Below are 24638 nucleotides of genomic sequence, written 5' to 3'. Positions count from 1 at the left end.
CCACACAGGGAACACATACAGGGCATACATTATGAGCACTGGGATCCCAGGGACACATAGGCAAAAACAAACATACATACAGTGAAAATGGGGGTAACATGCAAGGCAAGATGGTACTTTCCTACACAACCCCCCCCCCCCCCCCCCCAAACGAAGGACAATAAGGCTAACCTTGCCCAGATGAGTCTTCATTGTCTAAGTGGAAATATCTGGAGAGTCCATCTGCATTGGAGTGGGTATTCCCAGGTCTATGTTCCACTGTATAGTCCATTCCCTGTAGGGATATGGACCACCTCAACAATTTAGGGTTTTCACTTTTCATTTGTTTTAGCCAAAGTAGAGGTTTGTGGTCTGTCTGAACAATAAAGTGAGTACCAAACGGGTATGGTCTCAACTTTTTCAGTGCCCAGACCACAGCAAAAGCCTCCCTCTCTATGATACTTTGGGCACGCGGTACCGGATTACTGCTAAATTGTCTACTAGCATGAGACTGTCTCCTTTGCAGGAGTTCGATTGTGCAGTTCTCTGTAATGTATACCCACCTATAGTTTTGGTAAGAGAGGTAGTTGTGTTGTGTTGGCCCGTGCAATGGGCCTCCCGGGGCACTACCGTGCGCCAGTTGTTCATTGGACGTAGATCTTTATCCCCTTGTAATAAGACATGCAGTGGAGATGTAATCGGTCCCCAGTTTTGATGGCCCTAATACAGCCGCCTAGCGCCTTTGCTTGGTTAGCGTATGCACAATGTTTTAGTCAATCTCTTTTTTGTATATAGACTGGCCTTGTTGTTTACATCTACGATACTGCTTGATAACAATTTGATAGTATCATTTTTCAGTATATGGAAGAATATGTATTATACACAATTGTACTGTGTGGATTTATATTGGTTTCTTTTTTCATATTATTTTTTCTATAGCAATTATGACCAATTGTCAACCCGCCTGACTTAGCAAAAGGCTGGGCCACAAAATTGGGTGGTAAGCATACTATTAATGATTATCTTCCATTAAAATTGCCCTTTTCTTAGTGTTCAGAAGTTTTTAATACATCATTGTAGTCGTATAGATATCCCAGATTAATGGGGGTTGAGCATTCCTTTTGATTAAGATTACACTAAGTCTTCTTTGTTTGTGCTTTTGATCTCTGTGACTCTGGGTTGGTTCATCTGCAACCAAACTCATTGGACAAATGAGTGAGAAGAGACTCATCATAAGATACTTGTGACAACGTCATCTTTATTATAGATCATTGTATCTGTTTTTTGTTGGAGAAGATCTTGTTTAAGTCCTGAAGAAGCGCCATAAGGTCTGTACGGACACAGTAAGGTGCGAAACACGTTGACTGTTAGAGTGGCATAAGAAATAGTGTTTCTCAACCACTTGTGTTAGAGTAAAAGGGTCATTATTCCCCCTATACTTGCTTTTCTGCTTTTAATCTTGACCAACTCCCATCGACCTTAATTAAAGGGATTCACCTAAGGGGAGCGGAGTAAATTTTAACTTCACTTTCTCTCCACCTTTTCTAGCTGTTTTTTTGCACAGTAGTTTGGTTTAGTGACCCCAATGTGCCTTTGCTTCTAAGGGAACATACTGATCGCTGGAGTCACCTCTCTGGAACAGTGTACCTTTTTTGATATGATAAAATATGATATAGGAAGTAGTACTGGACCAGTTAACCTCCTTATCCCTATTTTCTTCTGAGTACTCCCATTGGGAGACTGCCCAAAGATACTAGAGGGAATTGGACTACACAGTGTGACTGGCAGAGGCACCAGAAATCCTTCTATAGTGGTAGAGGTGCGATGCCTTGTGGAGCAGAAAGGATCTCATTAGCAATAGACCTTTAATAATTACGGACATGTGCAGCAACACCTACTGCACATACCGAAATTATGAGTTAAATTTCAGCAGGTCAGAACTTTCAGAATTGAAAAAAATGTTTGAAATTACCTAATGGTGTGGATTATAGTAGTCATAACCAACATATACTTGTTATAGCCAGTTTCACAAGCAAAACTTTAACAGGACATTACATCAGAATTTTTTTAACTTCAGGGTTAGAATTTATCAAAGAAATTACTCCAATAAAAGACTGATCATGCGTAATCAAGACCAATGTAAAAAACCCTTTTGTGAAATTTATTTCTGGCAGGGCAATTAACTTTACTATGCAGGTTTATGGTGCTACAGTATCTGAATCCCAAATCTACCACCACTTCAAAAGTAAGCCGAAAAGGTTTACCCCAAACTACCACTGAGGAATCTGTTCACACAAACAACTAGTGGATGGCAATACAACAGGGATACAACACTTTCCAAGTCCCTAGGACAACAATAGCAAACAACTGTCTCTACTACATACATTTCAGAATAAACTGGTTTCCCAAGAGCCTGGAAAAGGCCTTCAGCACAACCAGGGCTTTTAATTAGTGCTACAACCTCTATATGGTTATCAGTCTGCAAAGCCAAAATAAAGATTATGGGGGAGATTATTTTATTTATTTTTTTAAACAAAATTCCTAAATATCTAAAAATGACAGGCATTATTGAAAGCCAACCAAAATAATGTTCTGAATCTAATGATTAACAATGCAACATGTGGGTGGGTTTTCATAGGGGTGTTGGTCTTAAGAAGTTCAATGCAATCTCTAGCAAGGGGGATTATCAGATAGCTTGGCAAAGCATCTCAAGAGAAATAAATTCTTGCAGACTCCTTTCCTCCACCTTTGGTTCTGTGTGTTCGGCTTCTTTTTGTTCCTTCTTCTCTGCATTCAATTGGACGCAACATAGCAAAGGGGGTAAGGGAGATGGGTGAATCTTATAAAGAAAGAGGAGCTGAAGGGCTGTTGGGCCAGTTCTCCACTGCTTACAAGTATTGTCCGTTGTTCCATGGTCCACAGAAAAGAAATGCAAATGCTAACTCAGAATGCCATGAATCTTCTTTTTAGGCTTTAACTCGCAAGTGTCAGCAGTGACAAGCAGTCAAGGCTTATTGCTGAAGATTGAATGCTGAGGTACAGGTCAAGTGAATGGTGCACAATAAATGCCCTGCCACATTATTGTGAGTATATAAAAAAAAAAGTGTTAACTTTATTTGAATGTTTAGGTTCAGTTCTGCAATAAAATGTTTATTTTCACCATCAGTGTATATTGCTTTAACACTAAAAGCATGGACAACATGCAGGGGCCGCCTATGTGCATTACACCAGCCTAAGTGCACGGTGTTCCAACCAAGTCACATGTCATTGTTTGGCATGCCATAGACACAGGTGTACCTCATGCAAGCAGTGCTGTAAAAGCAGTTCAACTCAAAGGCATTCTTAGCTCTTTCCTTTGACTCCTATAATGGGTGGAGATGAGAGGACACGTTCTCAGGAGGAATAGCTAAGGGTCGATCTGGGCATTGCCCGGGTCCTGTCTCAGAGGAACTCCAAGCTTTGGAAAGTAACTATCTCAGCAGGCAGTGATGGAGCCGCCCCCATGACTCCTGAGAATGGTCAAGTAGGTTCTTAGCATTAAGAGAAATATAACTCACTACAAGTCAGTCATCAATGCGTACTGCCCTGATGTTAATATATGATTGTGACTTGTGATGGGAGGACAGGCAGTTTATCTGTTTATGATACATTCCTTCTCTGGTTGCACACAAAACAACCACTGAATGTAAAGGATACACTTTTTCACAGTTTACCCTAAGCCACTGGCAACTGGGTGGCTCAACTAGTCACGCAGGATGGATGTACCACTTGAATATGAATCAATTTCAAGTGCATTTGCCAATATTTTAGAAAATAAAGTCTATGTACTTAAAAACTGGGTTTCATGATGAAAGATAACACGCAATATTGGGTACTTGATGCTTGACCTCCTCTAGAATTGACCACAGCGAACAGGGATAGGTATTTAGCATTCTCCTATGCCTCCACCGAGGCCATATTCTGTCCGGTTCTGCTGCGGTAAGCACAAAGATTCCCTATCCTGGTTCACTGTGAGTTTTGCAGATCAGAACTTGACACACAACATGTTTGTCTTGGCTACAATGGCTTAGGGAGAGAATTTCACAACTCAGGTACACAAAACAAGACAGAAGAGAAACTGATCTCTGCAGCCAACTGTGCTGTACATCATGGCAACTCACAATCTTGCTGCTTCCCATAATTTGAGGGGGGCGGCTCCACTCTCCACAGATCAGTGCGACTGCTTCATGAAATTGACTCTATTGCTTGTCACAGAATCAGAAATTGTTGAGGTTACTTACTCCTGTAAACTAAGTCAATCAGCATTCCCTTATATGCTCGCTTTATTTTATGGTTCCTAGTAAAATTCAAAATCTGCAAGGAGACAGGCAACTGAAGAAACTTCTAAGTGTCTCTTTTAGTGGTCATCAGCCATTCTACAGGTGTGAACTCTACAGCTCCATGTGGCCCAGTTGTCTTGAGCTGTTCAGTGCCAGGCTCTTCAAAATGAAATGTTCCGATGTACTCCACAAAACTAATCAAGACAAAACGTCTGGGTGGGCTGCCAACAATATAACACAGTAACAGGAGACAAGGCTTCCTCTTCTGCACCCTGCAGCAAAACAAAAGAGCTAGGTTGCTGGGTCCAAGCTGTTTCTTGAAAACCACCGTCATCTGTGTGGCACAGTGGGGAGCAAGACATTTCATACATCTTAAATAGAGCTTTCTGAGGGAAATGTTGACTCCAAAAGAGGCAATGACAAATACTTTGATTTCACCCTGGGTGAAATGATCTTTTCAAAGTTGTAACATTTCTAATTTCCCCTACAACTGAAGAACATTTGAAATGCAAAAAGCTGCACGAAAAATAACTATGCTGGGGCGCTAGTACCCTCATACAGTTTCTAAGCACATTTGTTGAGTTAATATAGGAGATGTTTTTGAAAAGTTTTTTTTTTAATTTAACATATAGAAATATTTACGAAATAAAATTGGTATGATCTAAACCAGATAAGACATGTGGCTTGTGTCAATTACTGCCTTCCTTCTTAACCATGAAGTTTAAACTTCTATCTAAAATGTACATTGTTTGACTAGGGAAAAAAGGTAGGTAAAATAACGTTTTACTTTGGTTTTCAATTTATGTGGCAAGAAAAGTCCAGTTAGGAATTTACAACGCCAGTAGCTCTAACTGGAGCAAATGCGAGACCCCTTGCATTGTAAATGCTTGTTTTGCACAGGCTGCTCCCGGGCACCCAGGGGAGCGCAGGGGAGGACATACTGTGGACCCAAATTGCATGTTTGTTAAAATGTTCATGTGCACCATGTCTATGCCGACTCGTAACCTCTGCCATCTAGTAGCTCATCAATTAAGGAGCCTCTTTATTTAGAGTGCCCACTTTCAATACGTTGGAAACAGCTCTGTAATGTGCCCTCCAGCTTCGAATTCCAGAAGCAGTAATATAAGACTTAAAGTAGAACTGGCAAGTGCAGGATACCAAAGTTGATAATGAAAGACGCAAGCATGGCTTTTTAGAACAAAAAAAAAAATGAAATGCTTCCATTATTAAACAAGCATTGGCAATGCCAATAGGTCTCGTCTATACAAGAGCTATAGGCTTTGGCAATGTGTTTTGCCATGCTGCACACCAGTCTGGCTCCTGATCTGCATGGCTAAAAGTTAGTGGTGTGGAGTGTCACAATGGAGTATGGGGGGTAGGGGGGAGCACACCGCTGTAGAGTGGCTTTGTTTGAATGTTGTAGAGTGGAGTAGGAGGAGTAGAGTGTCGTAGATTTGAATAGAGTGGCAGAGGAGTGGAGTGGGGTGGATTAGGGTAGAGTGGGTTGGAGTGAATTGAGGTAGTACGATGGACTGGATTAGAGTAGAATGGAGTGGATCGAGTGGAGCAGGGTGGCTTGGTGTGGAGGGGACTGAAATGTAGTGAGGTGGATGGGATTAGGGTGGATTGGGGTAGGTGGTTTAGATTGGAGTGATAATGGTGGGGTGGATTTGATTGGAGTGAGGTGGACTGGAGTGGGTAGATTGAGTCGGAGTAGGACAGACTGAACTGGGAAGGGGGGGGGGGGGTCGACTGAATTGGGATAGAATTGACTGAAGTAGAGTGTGGTGGATTGGACTGATTGGGATGGGCTGTATTGGACTGTGGAGGGTGTCGGTTTGGATTGCATGGAGGTGGGGTGGACTGGAGTGCGGTGCGGTGGATGACCTGGAGTGGGATGAACTGAACTAAGGTGGGCTGGACTTGACTGGAGTGGGGTGGGGTAGGCTGGATGGATTGGATTGGAGTGTGGTGGACTGAACTGGGATGGGGTGGATTTGATTGAAATGGTTTGGGTGAACTGGAGGGAGTGGACTGATATAGATTGGGGTGGGTGGGTTGCATTGTGGTGGGGTGGATTGCAATGAGGTGAAGTGGATTGGATTGGCATGTGGTGGGGTGGACTGGAGCAGGTTGGATCAGATTTGGGTGAATTGGATGGAGTACAGTGGATTGGAGTGGGTGGGGAGGATTTGAGTGGATTATGGTGGTTTGGAGTGGATTGGACTGGAGTTAGGTGGATTAATGTGGCCTGGAGTTGGGTGGATTAATGTGGACTGGAGTTGGGTGGATTAATGTGGACTGGAGTTGGGTGGATTAAAGTGGACTAGAGTTGGGTATTGGTGGACTTGATTGAGGTGGATTGGAGTGGACTGGGGTGTGTTAGATTGGAGAAAGGTGGGTTGCATTGAAGTGGGGTGGGATGACTGAAGTAGGTTGGGATGGATTGGAGTAGGCTGGATCAGACTGGAGTGGGGTGGTTTAAAGTGGGGTAGACTGGACGGGGTTGGATTGTTGCAACGTTGATTGAATTGGTGTGGGGTGGACTAGTATGGAGCGGGGTGAATTGGAATGGAGTGGGTTGGATTGGGGTGATGTAGGTGGGCTGGACTGGGGTTTATTGTTTTGGATTAGAGTGGGTTGTTTGGGATTGCAGTGAGGCAGGTTGTTTTGGATTTAAATGGGCAGACTGCTGTGGGGCAGGTTGTTTTGGATTAAAGTGGGTAGATTGGGGTTGGGAGGATTGAAATGAGTTGGAGTGTGGTAGATTGTATTAGGATGGAATGGGTTGTGTGGGTTGAACTGGACTGAATTGGGGAGAGGTAGATTGGGCGTATTCTTTTGGACTGGAGTGGAGCAGGTAGGAGTGGAGTGGAGTGGATTTGAGTGGGGTAGATTGTTTTTTATTCAACTGGGGCAGACTGGAGATGGGCAGAATGGTTGAAGTGGAGCAGACTGGAGTGCGGTGGACTAGAGTCAGGCAGATTGTTTTGGATTGGAGTGGGGCAGACTGTTTTGGATTGGAGTGCAGTAGATTGCAGTGGGGCAAACTGTTTTGGATTGGGGAAGATTGTTTTGGATTGGAGTGGGGCACATTTCGGATTAGAGTGGGGTAAATGCTTTGGATTGGAGCAGGGCAGATTGTTCTGGAGTGGTGCAGATTGTTTTTTTATTAGAGTGGAGCAGATTATACTGGTGTGGGTTGGGACGACTGGAGTGGGATGGGATGGATTGGTGTGGAGTGGACTGTTTTGGATTTTAGTGGGCGGACTGCAGTGGAGTGGACTGGGGTGTACTGCACGATTATGCGTTAAAGCATCATTTCAGAGATTACACATAATAAACAATGTTGCTTTGCAATATATCAAACAAGTTAATTGTCATCTTTTGAGAAAGGCAACCACAAGCAAAAACAAAAGAAAAAGTGGGTGAAAAGTGACAAAAGACGACTTGGCAAAATAAAAGAAAGTTAGCTTTAAAAAATAAAACTTTGCAATTTTGTTTGCCCTGCTGAGCACGCTTTTGCCAGACACAAGTCTTCTGTTTGCAGGGCACTAAAAGTTAAAACGAACAAAACAGTAATATCACATCAGCAGCAGCCAGCACTAAGTAAGTTTAATAAATCAGTTCTTGGTCCCAAATTATAAGGCTATAAAGAAGAGTGTCACTCAAACCAACAAATGGTGAGCAACAGGCTGGCTCCAAGGCCTTTACTGTACACAACAGAGTCTTGCCAGTGAGACGCATGCGCTAGCGCATGCAGTCACAGGCTTGACCCTAAAAAGGTCTCACTCTTCCATGAAGTTCAGAGAAAAGGGAAAAGATATTGCAATTAAAGAGTAACATAAGTGTTGGGGAATTCCTTTTCCAAATAAAAGAAAGAGTCAGGATATTATCTTAAGAACAAAGAACCACAGCCTTAATGTTCACATGATGCCACACATGGATGGTAGAAGACTGAGAAAGCTTTTTGATACGAGTTGCTTCACAACAATGAACAGACATTAATTAAGACTTTAGTTAACCCTCTTACTATTACTTGTGCATGGAAGGACTAGGCTAACCTCATTGGGAAATTGTCTATTCATGGAGATTTTGTAAGAGAAATCTCATGGTTCGAGAGAAATAACTGTGCAGCAAAAAAGTGGTTACACAAAAAAAAAATTGAGGAAGTCTGATGTTGAAAATGGGAACTTAAGAATTTGTAACTACTTTACATGTAAGAATTCAAAATTGGAATGAGCAAGCTTCCTGCAACTTCACACTGGGCCTGATTTAGAGTTTGGCGGACGAGTTACTTTGTCACAAACGTGATGGATATGCCTTCCGCGGCATTACGATTTCCATAGTAAATAATGGAATCGTAATACGAAATTGTAACTCTGTGCGCCAAATTCTAAATCAGGTCCATAGTTTGCAATACACATAGCAAAGATCATCTTCGTACATTAAAAGCTCCACTCCTATTTGTTTTTCAGGACTAGCTCCAGCAGCCTCATAGTACAGAATCATTGCTGCATTTGACCAGTGACAAATACAGAAAACAATGGAATGAGATTATTTGCACTGGTCTTGAAAAAGTAGAAATGCAAATATAAGTGGCACAAAAACCACCACTTGCCATCTTCTGCACCAGGAGCCCAGAAGGCAAAAGGAGACAGCCCAGTCAAGCTTCTTTTAATGCAGGCTGGTCACATCCTTGGCCTAAACTTGTGGAGGCACAGCAATTTGCAACTGTATTTCACACAGAGCATGACGTTTGCAGTCTCTAAGGGCTGTACATACAAGGCGTTAGTACTGCCCAGTTTAATAGCATTCAGTTTATCAACATTTAAAAGAGGACTACTGGGATGGCTTGGTTTGGTTTCAAATGTACGGCTTGGAGGACACCAGCTGCAAGCAGTTTGTCAGAGTCAACTCGCTCATTACTGTTAAAAAAAAAAAAAAAAAATCACATCAACATCTCAAGCTCTTTACTGAGACCAGGCTAATCCTTCCATCCAAAACTTTCATTAACTCTCCATTTATCGGAAAATGGTTCATGCGCCACCTTTTTTCATGGTCCTTCTTTCTCTCAGGAGGAACAGCTCCATCTCTTGGATGTGAAGAGAGCAGAGTTGGTTTACTTTGAAAATGACAGAACCACCTAGGCAATAATAACCTCTGTTTGGCATTTATGGGCTAGCAAGTCAAGATCACAAAGGTGCAATTGTGATTTTGAACTACTCTAGCAGAAGTTCTTCTTCCTTTGGAGGTGTAAGGAAGGGCCACAAGAGGCTTGGCAGCTTCTTGGGCAATGCATCAAAGAGAGACATTCCAGTGTTGTTGCAAATTAGTGGCAGAGGTCTCCTCCAATGTTTTTGTTAACACCTCAGATAGCATGTAGAAAACAAGGAGTCAACAGCTTCAATCACATGAAATCACCAAGATCTCCACTGACCCTCACTGCAGGAGCTCTCCTTCTTACAGGGCTTCATTGGTATTGGCAGGCAGAGGGGCTCTATGTGCTTTTCTCCTCACAGGGTGCATAGTCTTGGCAGTAAAATCTGCATGTTATGTCCTATCAGGTGCTAATATTGATCAGGTGTGAAATATGAAGAGCAGAATGGCTTCATTGCAGGCTCTTGATATATGTGCCACAAAACAGGTGTCGGCAGAAATTTCTATTTTAGCCACCGAAAAGGTGCTCGATCTAGTGGTCTGGGAAACACTATTTCGGATTTTGGAGAGATTTGTTTTTTCTTGTCAGAGCACAGGATTTATAAGAATACATTCTAATGCCAAGAAAAAAATAATGTTAAACGCATCGGAAGGAGGTCTATCTAAAGTTGTACAACTAACTAGGCAGGGGCATCTCATCTCACCTGTTCTTTTTGCCTATTTTACTGAGCCCTTAGCTCAGCCTATTAGACAAGACGAAGTTATTAAGGCTCCTTTGTCTCAAATGTACAAAATTATATGCAAATGAAGTAATATTATTGGCACGAGAGAAATCGGTACAAGAGAGTGTTCGAGCTATTTATGGCCTTCCATATACTAATTAAACACAAAATAAATAAAGCCAAAACAGAGGTTATCCTTTGTAGTTGCTAGGTGGAAATAATTGCTGCTTCAATTTAGGGCTTGTGTTCATACTCACCCAAAACACTATATGGGTGTTGTTTTTACAGAGGATATATGTGAACTGCACATTATGAATTACAAGTCTCTTCTGAAAAAAGTTCAAGAACTACTAAATAAGTAGATGTTACTACCCCTCAGGTTTTTGTTTTAGAAATGTAGCTCTTATAGAAATACCAGTTCTCCTTTATTTAATTGTCTATTTGCAGCTGCTCCCTGCATCTCACTTTCTGATTTTGTCATTTATATGGAATAAAGGTATCCCAAGAGTATTGTTAACATTTTTATACAGGAATTCGGTGGAAGGAGGCTCTCCGTGGCCTAAGAACAGATTTTGCACATTTATGCTTTTGATTCAGAAAGCCCAGTGCATTGTATAACCATCTGCAAAACAATCTTGTGGCTATAATACCCCTAAGTGCGAAGTGACCTCTCCATTTAATTTTCCTCCATCTTGCATTGAAGGAAAATAACCAATCAGGTGTAGGGAAGTGACCTCTTCCCACAGAAAGTGGTAACTTAGTGGGCATCCCTAGATCAAGAAATCAGATTTCAAGGACAAAAGAAGACCAGCAACATAAAAGACCCAAGACTCGAGAACTGAAGTCCCTTTGCACCTAAAAAATAAAAAAAAAAAAAAAAAAAAAAAAGGCGCCAAAATCCTGCCTGCTGCACCCAGGAATCGACAATCTCTGCTGAGGTATTGCTTGGATGTTGGACGGGCTCGGACTCTACAAATCCACAAAGAACCCCCACTTTTCAAAAAATGCCAAAGATCTCCCTCCAGAGCAAAGGCATCACTCCACTTCAACAAGGAACCAAAAACCCAGTGAAGGCCACTTCACTGACAGGCTGCTGACCAAGGAACTGGACGACACAGCTGACCAAACTCTAGCAGATGGACTGTGAAGGCAAACTCTGCAAGTGTGCCAAGTTTGGTGGCCCTGCGCCGTCCAGTGGCCAAACCGTGCAACAGCCCTAGGTACTAGTCACCTCACGTCGGACACCAAGAAGGACAGTCCACTCTGGACTGTAAAAAGACCAGAAGGAAGCCCAGGTCACGGGACTAAAGAAACCACCAGGACTTCCGACCAGAATGTCCCTGCGAACCTGAAAGCAATCCTTAAAGAAACCTACCTCCTGCTCCTGGCTCACTGATTCACTCTGCACCTGGCCGCCCTGTGCCCTGCACCGAGGATCCAGCTGTGCCCTACGGGTGCCCCACCCCTTCAGACCTCAACACTCCAAGGGATCCCACAGGACTTCCTTCAAGTCCACCTGTGCAGTGCTTTTCCAGGTAGTCCCCCCCAGTGGCCTGGCACCCGCTCCAATGACTTTCTGCAGCTGCTCCCTCTGAAAAAGGGAGCCTTCCGAACGTCTCCAGCTGGTCCCTAGTGCCTACTGATGACCTCAACATACTTGCAAAAGAAGACATTGGTAAATGCACGGCTTGATTTTATGTGCATTTTCAAAGGATTTTTCTCTATTGATTCCTATGATGCATAATTATGCACAAAAAGACTTATTAAAACTTTAAAAATTCATAACTTAAAAAGTACTTACCCGATTTTAATGATCTTGGTCTTAAAATGTTATATAAAAATCAGAAGTAATTTTGTAAATTGGTCTGGAGTTATTCTTTTGAGTGTGTGGTCGCAGTTATTGATACTGTGGGTATCACAAATGCTTTGCACTTATTCAAGATTGGCCTAGCTGCTCGACCAAGCTACCAAACAAATTAGAGCATCAGGTGGTCTAGTTTTTACCTCTGTAAACTAACATGTGTTTGCCTGGACCCCTGCACAGTGTGCCTAGTTTTGCACACTACATAGAGGTCCAGCCTCCTACACACATAATTCTAATCAACCACACACTTGCATAACACCACATACATCCAATGCACACCACATAATCACACATCATACCACAAAATTCTACAGAAAACACAGAATTAAACTCTATATATGTATGACACTCAACAACACAAAATACCATTCCACATAATTACAATAACTAACTCTCATAAATGTGATACCTATTGCATTGCAAATGTGTATTGATATTTGGTGTAAATCTGTTTAGTGGTTTTTGAATAATTAAAGAAAATCCTAATTTGTTTTTATATATATATGTATAAAATACTTTCATGAACCCTCCCAATCTCGTGCTGGGCTCTGATTGGCTGCCAACACTTCTACTTGGAAGACCTAGGGGCTGCAACCTCCCTGGGGCTTTTAACAAAATGGATGGATGTGGGTGCAGGGGGAGCCAACTGACTCGCACCGCAGCCCCAGGAAACACAACCTCCATGGCGCAGAAGTAGAAATTGAATGGGGGGGGGGGGGGGGGGGGGCAGAGGGTAAAAGGATGTTTTAAACATTAAGATGCAGGACTCCTCCTCCCCCCCCTACCCCAGGGACCACCACCTCCCCAATGCTACAATGAGTCAAGGGTGTCCGTTGAAGACCCCTGAACCTCAGGGACCACCGCCTCCCTGGGGGAATGCTCTTTGAAGGTGGCCACCCAGCACCCCTCATGGAGCCAATAATGGCCCTCGGGACAGCCCTTCCCCAGGGCCAGCTTCTGCTATGTCCGGAGTGCAAGTCCCAAGAACATAGCTGCTTGCATTTGCTTGGTGGGAACTGACAGCTCTCACCAAGCAAAAGCAAACAAAGTCTGCTTTCTGACAGTGGGACACGTCAAACAGTTATGGTTAGGGTTAGGGTTTTTCCTATGGTTTTGTATGCTTAAAATGTGAGCCTAACTATAACATCCCTGTAACCTTTGTTTTTTTTTGGGGTGAATATATATAAAAAAAAGGTATGATAAATATTGCACATAACACCACTCTACTCCTCGTAAGAGACGAATGAGGCAATAATTATAATCGCAATAGATAAACTCCGAACAGCTCAGTATTAGATTTTATTTGGTGCACTAATTATAGCTCCCAACACAGGCCATTTGTAATCAGACCCAAAAGTACATAAACTAAGTTCCTGTGAAAATCACACTTTCAAACAATTAGAATTAATATACTGAGGTGGCCTGTAGTGAGTACAATCATCAGGCAGACTAGTGGGAAGCAGCCTATGCACCATTATCTTTGTTCTAAAATGATCTACTAATGTACCATTTAAAAGCAAACAATTTTCAATTCTCACCTATCAGACACCTTTTAGCTGTGGACCACACCTAAAACTTAACAGTGGGCTAACAGCACACCTATTACTTACCATTGGAAGGCATCGCAGAAAGCTTCCCGGGGAATGTATTCCATCTGTTGCTTACCATTGGTTTTGTGGTTTTTAACTCACACTTTCTGACTTTCAATTTGCTGGCTTTATTTGTTTTAGGCTTTCCAGGTTCAGTTTGTCCCTCCCAAAAAGCAAAGCCTTTCCACGCTATCTCTTCTTGCATTCTTCCTTCCCGGAGTACTCCTTTCTGTAAACAGTCCTGTAAATCTTGTTTTTGTCTTTTCACATTTGCTGTGCATTCAAAGGCAGAAGTCAAATATCAGGCTCTGTCTTCCAAGGGAGCTTGGTGTTTATTTTTCTTTCACTGACTTCAGAGTGAGAGAATTTATGTGACAACCTGGGAGGATACTGGGGGTATTTTTTTATTAGCACAAAAGAACATTTAAATGAAAATGAACTGTGAAAGTATTTGAGTGCATCTCAGAATTAGAAAAGCACAAATGAAGCACACTGTTAATTTTCAAGTGCGTTAGAAACAAACACTTTAATATGATCAAAACAAATCAATACACTAGCTGATGCTATTTCCATACATTGTGCTCTGTATTGTTTTATTAGTAAAAATGATGTGTCTGTGCAAACGTAATGGTAATTTCAGTTGAAAATTTGTTGTCTGTATTGAAAGTGTGCTACCACACCATGCATACTCCACTCTACTGCACTCTGCACCACACCACTAAATGCTACTTCACTCTACACCTCTCTATTCTGCACCACTCTACTATATACCAATGTGCTCTGTACCACTCCATTCTGCGCCAGTCCACGGCACACCACACTAAACTACTCTGCACCACTCTACGCCACTTCCCTCTATTCTGAAACAAACTACTCTACAATAAACCACTATAATCTATGCCACTGTACCCTGTAGTCAATGCCACTGCACCCTGTAGTCCATGCCACTGCTCTCTCCGCCACTCTACATCAATGCACTCTACAACTCTCTACTCTGCAACATTGCCTCCTGACACTCTACACTACAGCAATCTGGAGCACTCCATATATGCAACAATTTCTCTACTCTATGCCACTTTACTCTGCACCACTGCATTGTCACTCCATTCAGCACCACTCTACTCTACGAAACTCCATTTCACAATGCTGAATTGTACGTCTGTGAATTCTATACCACTGCACTTTATGCAATTATTTTCTGCAACACTCTATGCCAATGCACACCCCCGCCAATCTGCATCACTCAAATTCAATGTACGCTACTGCACTCTACTGCATTCTATGCAACTCTACAACACTGCACTCTCTACAACTTTAATCAATGCTACTGCACGCTACATCACGAAGTCACTGCACACTACTATGCAATACTGCACTCTATGCCACTGAACTCTACCCCATTCTACTCTGCACTACTGCATTCTGTGCCAATGCACTCTACACCACTGCATTATAAGCCTCTCTACTGTGCAATACTCTACTGCACTCTGCACCAATATACTCTACTCTGAACCACTCTACTGTGCATCGCTGCACTCTATGCCTCTACTCTGTACTCAAGGCCAATGCATGCTACCCTACAATACTGACCCATGCCACGGCACTCTACTTTCCCACACTCCAATCTACGCCACTGCATTCTATGATGCCTCATGGTACGCCAGTGAATTCTATGCCACTGCACTCTACGCTATTGCACTCTAGAGCAGACCACTCTATGCCAAACCACTCTTCTCCGCCATTTCATTCTACAACACTCAACACCACTCTGCTTTACCCCATCAACTTTTAGCCATGCTGAACAGCAGCCACAACATAGTTAAAACACACTAACAAAGCCACTAGCTCTTGCTTAGGCGAGGCTTTGCCACATGTTTGCTTCTTTTAGCACTACATGAGAGTGCATGTGTTTTCTAGGTATTCCTATTTTTTGGCCCTGAGCTACACTCTATGGACAGCACTTTCTGCTATTTCAATTTACTACTTTTTATCTGTTTCTAAAAATACTTGGGGGATTTACAACTTTCCCAAGAACATTCCAGTACTGAAGTTGGAATACTAAATAAGCCTCCTGGAATACTTGGGGGAAAGTTGTTTTTAACTCAAATATTCTAGGACAGGAATTAGAATAGTAATTTTGATCTTCCAGTGTCCACTACGCCCACTGCTGCCCTCATGTGCTGTTTTCCTGCTCAAACACCAACTCCCCTCCCACACAAGCATACTGTGTTGCTACTCACCTTGCCCAGCTGATCTGTAGAAGCACAGGAACAGGTTTATTTTTGTCAGCGTATGAATAAAGAGAAGAATTTAAGTGGTTTTGTTTTATCTTCTGCATTCCACATATTTCCTGAAAACACAGGTCTCAGCCCACAAATGATCACACAGTGCCTGAGAAGGCATAGGTGTTACACTCAGCTGGAGTTGTAGCCAGAAAGTATACTAAGTATAACAGAAAAAAGCATTGATAAAGCCATTAGGTCTTGCCTATACAAGAGCAACTGACTTGGGAATTTGTTTTGCCATGTTGTACACCAGTGTGGCTGCTGTTCAGCATGGCTAAAGTTTAGTGGCGTGGAATGTCAGACTGGAGTGGGGGAGTAGAGCAAAAGTGGATTTGTTGGAATATCGTGGAGTAGGAGCAGTGTTGTAGAGTTGAGTAGAGTTCGGTGGCAAAGAGTGGGGTGGAATAAAGTGGAGTGGACTTGGGTAGTGGAATGGACTGGGGTAGAGTGGGTGGATTGGAGCAGAGTGAGGTGGGTTGAAATGGGGTGAAGTGGATGGGATTGGGGTGGATTAGATTGTATTAATTGGTTTGCCTTGGAGTGATAGGACAGTGGTGCATTGGACTGGATTGGGATGGGTTGGATTGGAGTGGACTGGATTCACTGAAATGGAGTGGGGTGGACTGGACTGGAGTGGGGTCATATGGATACCCTGGAGTGTGGTGGACTTGGGTAGCGGTGAACTTGACTGGAGTGGGGTAGAATGGACTGGAGGGGGTGGGGAGGTGTATTGGAAAGGATGTGGGGTGGATTGGTGTGGTGGACTGGACTGTAGTAGGGTGAATTGGGATGGAGAAGGATGAACTAGATTGGGGTGAGGTTATTGGACTGGAGTGGGTTGTTTGGGATTGGAGTGGACAGATTGTTTTGGTTTGGGGCAAACTGTTTTGGATTGGAATGGGGCAGATTGGAGTGGGACAGATTGTTTTGGATTTAAGTGGGGCAGATTTTTTGGATTGGAGTGCGGCAGACTTTTGGATTGGAGTTGGCCAGATTGTTTTGGAGTAGTGTGAATTAGAGTGGGGGCGGATAAGATGAGGGTGGATTGGGTGAATTGGAGTGGAGTGGATTGGAGTAGACTAAAATGGGGTGAAGTGGTGTGTGCTACACAAGTATGCGTTAAAGCAGTGATGCTCAAAGTGCGGCCCCCCTAACCTTTACATGCGGCCCTGGGGTGAACAGCAGCACTGTGCTGCTGTTCTGACCCAGCACTAACATTGAGAAAGAAGTAACTAGGTTATCCTCCACCGCCTAAGTTTAGAAACACCTTTATTTTTAAAGCCATCTTGCTGCAAAAGAGTAAAAGCATGACAGGCTCTCATCAAATTCAAGAAGTGTATTTCATTAATATGCAGAATTGCTTCACCTTAGTACATTACATATTAGTGGATTGAGAAGGTTATTTTTTTTTTTAAAGCAATAGTTTTCAAACATAAATTTACAAACATTCCTTCTTCCCACCACCCTGACAAGGTCAATAGTGACCAAAGATGCAAGTCAGCTGGTAAGTGCACTCTTTGGGCTGGGTTTATATCATAAATGAAAAACATTATAGTTTATTAACTCAAACACTGGAGAAGGTTTCATACAGTGCACATCAAGAAGTAATGTATTTCCATGTCCTTCTATTTATGACAATGAAGAAAAAGGAGGTAAAGTGAAATAAACAATTGCCTAGGATCACACAATTTGGTAAAGTGAGGAAGCCGGGATTAATCCCAGGTCTCCTGGCTTCACAATGTGCATTTCAGCTGCTGGATGTAAATGCTTTGCTTTCCCTCCAACCACCTTACCGACACCGCCCTCCCACGACCGCCACCATGCTGCGATCTATGTGGCCCTCTGTCACATCACAGACCGGCATTTTGGCCCATGGGAAAATGTTTGTGAGTACCCATGTGTTAAAGCATAATTCCAAAAATTACTCATAATAAAGAAACGATGATGCTTTGCAATATTTCAAACAAGATAATTGTCATCTTTTAAGAAGAGCGTCCACAAGCAAAAACAAAGTGGAATATGAGGGGGAAAAAAAGACGACTTGGCAAAATAAAAAAGCTAGCTCTTAAAAAAAAAAAAATTATATATATATAGCAATTTTTTTGGTCCTGCTGCGCACGTTTTTACCACTCACACGCCTTCTGTTTGCAGGGCACTAGAAGTTAAAAAGAAGAAAGTAGTACCTTAATCACGCCGGGTGCAGCAGGGCACTGTTGGAAGTTTTATCAATTGGTGCTTGGTCCCTGCTCCACAGAGAGGAACAGAAATTATGGGTGCCCTGCAGTGACCAATTACAAGGCTGCAAAGAAGAGTGTCACGCGAGACAAAAACTGGAAAGTGACAGGCGGGGGCTCCATGCCCTTTATTGAACACATCAGTCTTTGGAGCGAGGCGCATGCACTTGCAGGATCGACCCTATAAAGACATTGCTTCTCCTGAATGTCCATAAATCTGCTACCTGGGTTAATCTAAATTCTTGCATTTATTTCCATTCCGAGGAATTTGAACTGGGCCTTGAAAAGCATTTGTCTCATTTCAGACACTTATTTTTAAATTCTGTTCAGTTTACCATTAAGTTAAACCACGTCACATAATGATTTGAAATATTTAATTTAATGTTTGGCTTGAATGTTCATCAAGATATGAGTTTACTTCTCCAGTTTTTTTTTCCCCATTTTTTTTTTACTTTTTATACTGTGCTTTACAATCATTATAAAGCCAGTACGTTTGCACTTGCATTACAGAGGGAGCGCAAAAGGCTTTACCAATGCTTAACTGTGCAAACGAACTAACAAAATGCCACAGAAGTCTCTCCTGTTCGAGAGAGCGTTACCGAGAAAATAAAAGTTTAAAACGAAGGACAACAAATTTTTACTCTCTGTTACACCTTGCCGATCAAGAACTTAATCCCATAGAAAGCAAAACCATCTGCCCAAAAGAAAGCAACACCACCTTATAATTTGAACATCCTACACCACCAGGAGATATACCACATTCATGCGTACCTTTAATGCCAAAATAGACTGTCCTATGCCCCTATCAAAATGTCAAATGGAACATAGTTGCCCTGGAAGCAGTTTCGTCGACAACGCTTGCATCCGCCCCATACACCACAAAAAAAATCTGAAAAAAATGTTTTCAGGCTCCTCCTTACGTAAGAAACACATCGAAAACCTCTACTCATTTATTCACCAATTATGTCGATTATTTTATAAAATTAAGAAAAAAAAAACATTTTGTTTTTCCTCGCACGGTCGTTTTTATTTTAACAGGCGTTTTATATAATTTTTTTGCAGCCCACGTATATCTGTGTAAGTCAACATTTGAAGCCGATTACTTCAATCTGCTCTCAGGAAAGATCCTGGCAACCTTAAGTATTACAATAAACTTCCACTTCAATTCGTGGGGCTGCTGCAGTTTTTCGGCGGAGGTAGTTTGCAGAACTGACATGCGCTTGAACTGTAACCGCCGCCATGTCCTCGCTCACGTCCAGCGGCGCACAAGCCCAACGACGTGTTCGCCCCAATTACAGACGTCGAACACAGCGACCTTCTCCACAGCATCGTGAGAAGCGGCAACTCTTGCTGACACCAACTCCCCGTACCGTGCGGCTCCGCATCAGCTTCCCCCGCGCCTCACGAGCGCCACAGAAGTGAGCCGTGCGACGCGTGATTACGACGAGGTGGTCCTGGCTGCGCAGCTCTCCGGTGCGGAGGGAAATGGTGTATAACGGCGGCGGAAGATGGAGGCTCAACATGGCGGCGTCAGATGAGGGTGGGGACTGCGCGCTCCCAAAGCGAGCTGACGGGAAGCAGTCTTGAGAGCAGATTTTAGCAGTATAAAGCTCCCAGCCCACCATCTGCGTGTGACCCGAGTATGTTCGTCAAACACGCACAGCCGCATTTAAATAACCAAAAGGGCCATTTACGTACAATGTAAAGTTTTGCGTCGCCTCTTCCAAACTCCTGTGCACTTTCTGGTATGTTGTCCTGTGACCTCCGAGGACGCAGACTGTTCGATTATGGGGTTGGTGTGCGCTGTCCAGGCTCTTTGCTACCGTGTTTATCGCCAGGACGGTCAGCCTCCGGACGCCGGGTACACAAAGGACTGCGCGCACATGGTGCACCATCTAACTTTTTTTTTTTTTTTAGCTCGAGCCTTTCTAAATTAAAATAAGTACAATGCGAGAAGTCCGTGGATTTGCATGCTAGATTAAATTGCGACCGCTTGTCCCATGGTTAAGCAACTTTAACGAAACATACATGAGGGTGGTGGGGGCCAATCGCGGAGGAGGCTTCCCCAATGAGAAACGACCACCCCATCACTTGATTTACCAACGTAAGTTTTGTCTCACTGACTTTGCTGAAGGCAGCGTGGCTTCTGGGGGGGGCGGGGGCGAGTCTTCCAGTTGTCACATATTTCCTTTAAGTTGGTGCTTCCCAACTCAGGAGTCCACACGAAACAGTAAGTGGCCGACGCAGCTTTGCCACCAATTTCCCCATAATATTTTTTTCTGGGACAAGAGTGGGCTTGCGTCTACCAAACATGGCTACCAGATATAGACAGCAGCCCCAATACTCTTGTGCAGCCATCGCGACAAACAGCCAGATAGTGGAGCTGGACATCAAAGATTCATCTTCCCGTTCAGTTACGTCCATCCTACCCCATACATATTATAGCAGTTAAACCAATGTTCATCCTTCTGCGCGGAGTGCACATCGCATTGGTCCCGCGCCTCCTGTGTATGAATTGATCTTGTGCGCTAAAACCCCTCTTCTGTCCTTCTCCAGGGGACTTGGTAAACTAATAAACAACAGACATATGTCCAACTCAAGATGGAAAACAAAACAAACCCCCACCATCTGCTGACTAGCGTAACCTTTTTCTACCAGAGCCCACATACACACTCGAAAAAATGTAAAAGGGTCACAAATGTCAAATTGTTCTTACCTCAGACGGCGTCCTGTTTCTCAGCTCTAAGTGAATTCTCTTTTTCATCTCCATCTCGCTTCACTTTTGTCGTTACTCCCCCTAACAGTATCTGTAGTAGAGGATTGCGGAAAGCAGCCGGTACCTGCTCCGGGCTTCAATGGAGGTAGAATAGGGTAAGCTTCGTGCAATGGATGGAAGGATAGCTCAGCCTCAACGCCAAGTTACTCTTTCAGGAGCGAGGAGGGAAAAACAGACACTGCAACAGAAGGAAAAGATATCCGTTCTCGCCCCCGCCCTCTACCGGCCACCCGGCAGAACTGCAGCTCCCCCCTCACACCAGGGTTTTATTTGTTCAAAAACCGAGGGCGCAGCAGCACCACACGAAAGCCCCGGGCAGTTGCTTGGCGTGCCCATTTGCTTGAGTGCTTTATTTTTACGTCTTTTTGTAGCGTGTTTCAAAACTGGTTTCCTTACAAAAATAATATCATTATTTCTCTCACTCGTGGTTGGGTGACTTTCACCAAACCCATGGCAATTCCTTAAGAAATGACAGTACCATTGAACTATAAGCAGTCGCAAGAATTTTCACCAAGCGATTCGCCAGACAGGGGCCATAATGTTTCCGATCCGTCTTTAGGTGTAATTTATAGTTAAGATGAAAGTGGATTCTAATGTATTCTTCACCATTTCAGTATACGGTCGCAAAATTCCCATTTAATAGTTTCATTTTTCTAAGTTTACAAAGCTTTACTTTTTGACTTGTAAAACTAGAGTAATACGGTCACTCCTTCTGCAGGCCTGGCTTCACTGTTCTAGCTACCTGTGCAAAAAGCCATCTTCTAAGTGCTGTGCCTTGTTTTGAAGTGCATGAAGGGAAGGACAATCTGTGTGTGGGACTCAATAACTCCAAAATCCCCCGCAAGGTAAGGGTAAGCAATTTGAGGCCTGTTTACTAGTTGGGCCTGTCAGTGGTCTTCAGAATTTATAAGATGAGGTAATTTTCGCATAGTGTTTGGTTTATGGTGCTGACCACTAAAATCTGCATGTCCCAGTAAATACTGGGACTTTTTCCCATATTAACCCCTTCCCCGCCATGGACGTAATGGTTATGTCCATGGCAGCGCCCGTGTGGCGCCATGGATGTAACCATTACGTCCTGCTACCGGCCCTCGGGGGGAAGCGCTAGCGCTCCCCCCGAGGGCCGCCCCCCCAGGTCAGGGCTGAAAGGGGACTCCCTTCCCCTTCAACCCCACCCCCACACTACCTGTGACATCAGCACACGAGTGCACGCTGACAATCACAGAGCCTCCCCATTGTGCTGCATCGAAAGAGAAATGCTCAGCATTTCTCTTTCGATCACGTGGGGGAGGCAAGGAGAGGCTTCAAAGGGAAGGAAATGTATTTCCTTCCCTTTGAAGTCTCTCCCAGGGTTTCAAAAACCAGATTGCTTGCAATCTGGCTTTTGAAACCCTACTAGACACCAGGGATGTTTTTTTTTTTTTTTTTAAAGTGACATAAGGGAGCGACCCCTTGCGCAAGGGTCGCTCCCCTGGAGGGGCAAATTGTATTTAGGCCATTTCTGCCCCCCCCTTCGAGGCAGATTGGCCTATTTGGCCAAGGGGGCAGAAACCACTAGGCACCGGGGATTATTTTTTTTGGCGCCAATGTCATGCAGGGGCAGCGACCCCGTAGGCAAGGGTCGCTCCCGGGGGGGGGGGGGTTGGGAGGGTGGGGGGGGAATTTATTTTAGGCCATTTCTGCCCCCCCCCCCCTGGGGCCGGCTGAGCTAGAGGCCAAAATCCACAGGTAGGCACTGTTTTCTATGAAAAAATTTGATGTGTCCACGTTGCGTTTTGGGCCATTTCCTGTCGCGGGCACTAAGCCTACCCACACAAGTGAGGTATCATTTTTATCGGGAGACTTGGAACACAGGGTGGAAGGAAATTTGTGGCTCCTCTCAGATTCCAGAACTTTCTGTCACCGAATTGTGAGGAAAACGTGTTTTTTTAGCCAAATTTTGAGGTTTGCCAAGGATTCTGGGTAACAGAACCTGGTCAGAGCCCCACAAGTCACCCCATCTTGGATTCCCCTGGGTTTCTAGTTTTCAAAAATGCGCTGGTTTGCTAGTTTTCCTCAGGTGCCGGCTGAGCTAGAGGCCGAAATCCACAGGTAGGCACTGTTTTCTATGAATAAATGTGATGTGTCCACGTTGTGTTTTCGGCCATTTCCTGTCACGGGCGCTAGGCCTACCCACACAAGTAAGGTATCATTTTTATCAGGAGACTTGGGGGAACGCTGGGTGGAAGGACATTTGTGGCTCCTCTCTGATTCCAGAACTTTCTGTCACCGAAATGTGAAGAAAATGTGTTTTTTTTTTTTAGCCGAATTTTGAGGTTTGCAAAGGATTCTGGGTAACAGAACCTGGTCAGAGCCCCACAAGTCACCCCATCTTGGATTCCCCTAGGTCTCTAGTTTTCAAAAATGCACAGGTTTGGTAGGTTTCCCTAGGTGCCGGCTGAGCTAGAGGCCAAAATCTACAGGTAGGCACTTTGCAAAAAACACCTCTGTTTTCTTAAAAAAAAATGTGATGTGTCCACGTTGCGTTTTGGGGCGTTTCCTGTCGCGGGCGCTAGGCCTACCCACACAAGTGAGGTATCATTTATATCGGGAGACTTGGGGGAACATAGATTAGCAAAACACGTGTTATTGCCCCTTGTCTTTCTCTAAATTTTTTCCTTCCAAATATGAGAGTGTGTAAAAAAAGACATCTATTTGAGAAATGCCCTGTAATTCACAAGCTAGTATGGTCACCCCGGAATTCAGAGATGTGCAAATAATCACTGCTCCTCAACACCTTATCTTGTGTCCTTTTTGGAAATACAAAGGTTTTCTTGATAGCTATTTTTCACTCTTTATATTTCAGCAAATGAATTGCTGTATACCCAGTATAGAATGAAAATGCACTGCAGGGTGCAACTCATTTATTGTCTCTGGGTACCTAGGGTTCTTGATGAACCTACAAGCCCTATATACCCCCGCAACCAGAAGAGTCCAGCAGACGTAACAGTATATTGATTAAAAAAATCTGACATTGCAGGAAAAAGTTACAGAGTAAAACCTAGAGAAAAATTGATGTTTCTTTCACCTCAATTTCAATAGTTTTCTTTTTCAGTTGTTATTTTCTGTAGGAAACCCTTGTAGGATCTACACAAATTACCCCTTGCTGAATTCAGAATTTTGTCTACTTTTGAGAAATGTTGCGGTTTCTGGGATCCAGCATTGGTTTCATGCCCATTTCTGTCACTGACTGGAAGGAGGCTGAAAGCACAAAAAATCGTAAAAATGGGGTATGTCCCATTTTTTTGAAAAAAACAAAATTTTCACTGTATTTTGGCTAATTTCTTGGCCTCCTTCTGGGGAACCCACAAAGTCTGGGTACCTCTAGAATCCCTAGGATGTTGGAAAAAAAGGACGCAAATTTGGCGTGGGTAGCTTATGTGAACAAAATGTTATGAGGGCCTAAGCGTGAACTGCCCCAAATAGCCAAAAAAAGGCTTGGCACCTGAGGGGGAAAAGGCCTGGCAGCGAAGGGGTTAAAGTCCAGCACTTTGCTTACTTTTAACCAAGGGGCGATCTTCAAGGCATCTGTTATTTACCAGGTGAAATAACCATTGCACCACTAGTAATTGCAATCCCTGTACAAACAGGTGTTTTGTGGGGAATCACAATTTAATGTGTAATATGTAACTGTGCTGTTAGATCACCCCCATGATCGACAAACTAGACTT

General features: G+C 43.5%; 1 protein-coding gene across 1 annotated transcript in view; it reads right to left on the bottom strand.

Annotated features, from left to right (window-relative positions):
- ANP32B (acidic nuclear phosphoprotein 32 family member B) overlaps nt 1–21100 on the bottom strand; it is a 177631-nt gene extending 156531 nt beyond the window's left edge. The window contains exon 1 of the mRNA XM_069236569.1: nt 20869–21100. Within this exon, the coding sequence (XP_069092670.1) occupies nt 20869–20922 (54 nt within the window). The 5' untranslated portion in view covers nt 20923–21100. The remainder of the gene's footprint in view (nt 1–20868) is intronic.
- Nucleotides 21101–24638: the final 3538 nt, after the last annotated feature.

Source organism: Pleurodeles waltl, chromosome 1_2 (assembly GCF_031143425.1).
Source record: "Pleurodeles waltl isolate 20211129_DDA chromosome 1_2, aPleWal1.hap1.20221129, whole genome shotgun sequence".
Taxonomy (NCBI): domain Eukaryota; kingdom Metazoa; phylum Chordata; class Amphibia; order Caudata; family Salamandridae; genus Pleurodeles; species Pleurodeles waltl.
Note: the sequence above shows the minus strand (reverse complement) of the source record. Positions and strands in the feature narration are given on the sequence as shown.